General features: G+C 42.3%; 1 protein-coding gene across 1 annotated transcript in view; it reads right to left on the bottom strand.

Moving 5' to 3' along the window:
- The window catches only part of LOC107567206 (protein kinase C-binding protein NELL2-like), a 38,194-nt gene that overhangs the window by 1,926 nt on the left and 34,597 nt on the right, over positions 1–1,671 (bottom strand). The window contains exon 4 of the mRNA XM_016252847.1: positions 409–549. Within this exon, the coding sequence (XP_016108333.1) occupies positions 409–549 (141 nt within the window). The remainder of the gene's footprint in view (positions 1–408; positions 550–1,671) is intronic.

Below are 1,671 nucleotides of genomic sequence, written 5' to 3'. Positions count from 1 at the left end.
AGAGTGTGTGTGAGTGTGTGTGTGAGAGAGAGAGAGTGTGTGAGTGTGAGTGAGTGTGTGTGTGTGTGTGTGTGTGTGTGTGTGTGTGTGGGAGTGTGTTAGAGAGAGAGAGTGTGTGTGTGAGTGAGTGAGTGTGTGTGTGAGTGAGTGTGTGAGCGAGTGAGTGAGTGTGTGTGTGTGTGTGTGTGTGTGTGTGTGTGTGTGTGTGTATGTATTCTGGTGGGGACTTAAACCTGAATACACACAGACTCATGGGGACTCGTGTCACGGTGGGGACCTAAATTGAGGCCCCCACGGGTAAACAAGCTAATAAATCACACAGAATTAAGTTTTTTGAAAATCTAAAAATGCAGAAAGTTTCCGTGTGTGTGTGTGTGAGTGAGTGTGTGTGTGTTTGGACAGCTGTACCTTTACAGGACTCTCCGTTGGCGGTGTACACCTCGTTGTCATGGTAACCGTCATGACACTCACAGTGATACCAACCAGGTAAGTTCACACAGATGGCGTGTGTGTCACACTGAACCAAACCCTCCGAGCACTCGTCGATATCTGAACACACACACACACGGTTCATTATCTCTGCTCCAAACACTCCGCTGACTACATGAACAGCACTTTAAGGCATCATGAGGCAACATGTTCTTGACGTGAGGAAGGTAGGCAGCTGCATTATGCTGAGATTCAGACCAAACTCTAATGCAGCACTGCATGAATCCTCAGAAGAGCTGATAAAAACCACAATAATCCACAAGTAATTCTATGTATGTCTGCACTATCATCTATATTTGCATTATTTTCTTCTGCTGTCGTCAAGATAAATTCCTTGTGTGTGTAAACATACGTGACAATAAAGCTCTTTCTGACTTCTGAACGGTGCTTGATCTGTGCAGATTTCTCCTGATTCAGATGAGATGGACTTTTTCAAAGAGTTATGGGTAAAAGCGTCTTAATGCTGGATGTGTTTCAGCTTTTATCTTCTCCAGATGTTCACTGATGGACTGGAGTGCTGTGGATTACTTGTGGATTATTGTGATGTTTTTATCAGCTGTTTGGACTCTCATTCTGACGGCACCCATTCACTGCAGAGCATCCATTGCTGAGACACTGATGCAGTGCTACATTTCTACAAACCTAACGAAGAAACAAACTCATCCTGATCTCAGATGATCTGAGGGTGAGCACATTTTTGGTGGACTATTGCTTTAACTTTTACTGTCATGTTCAAACTTAATTCTCTTATTGGATGACAGCTAGTGAGTCTGTTTTTGGTTTTCAGGAATCTTCTCCATCAGTTATGCCAGTGAATTCAGCTTGTATATTCTTAGTTTATATCCAGATGATTTGTTTGCATCACAAACCCTTCATATTCTCATATCTCAGTATCTCAGATTATGTTGATGTTCTGGGTGTTATGATGACAGAAGAGCTCGTCATGATGAGATGTGATTGATGTTCAATGATAAACACACATCCACTAATCTTTGAGCCTCTCACATAACAGACCCCATCAGAGAAAGATGGTTTTAGTGCATGAAATATCCCAGTCATATTTCACCCCAAAATAGATGGATGGATGGATGGATGGATGGATAGAATGATGGATAGATAGATGGATAGATGGATAGATGGATGGATAGAATGATGGATAGATAGATGGATAGATGGATAGAT

The sequence above is a fragment of the Sinocyclocheilus grahami genome, unplaced genomic scaffold (assembly GCF_001515645.1).
Source record: "Sinocyclocheilus grahami isolate Dianchi unplaced genomic scaffold, SAMN03320097.WGS_v1.1 scaffold1134.1, whole genome shotgun sequence".
NCBI classification, from domain to species: domain Eukaryota; kingdom Metazoa; phylum Chordata; class Actinopteri; order Cypriniformes; family Cyprinidae; genus Sinocyclocheilus; species Sinocyclocheilus grahami.
Note: the sequence above shows the minus strand (reverse complement) of the source record. Positions and strands in the feature narration are given on the sequence as shown.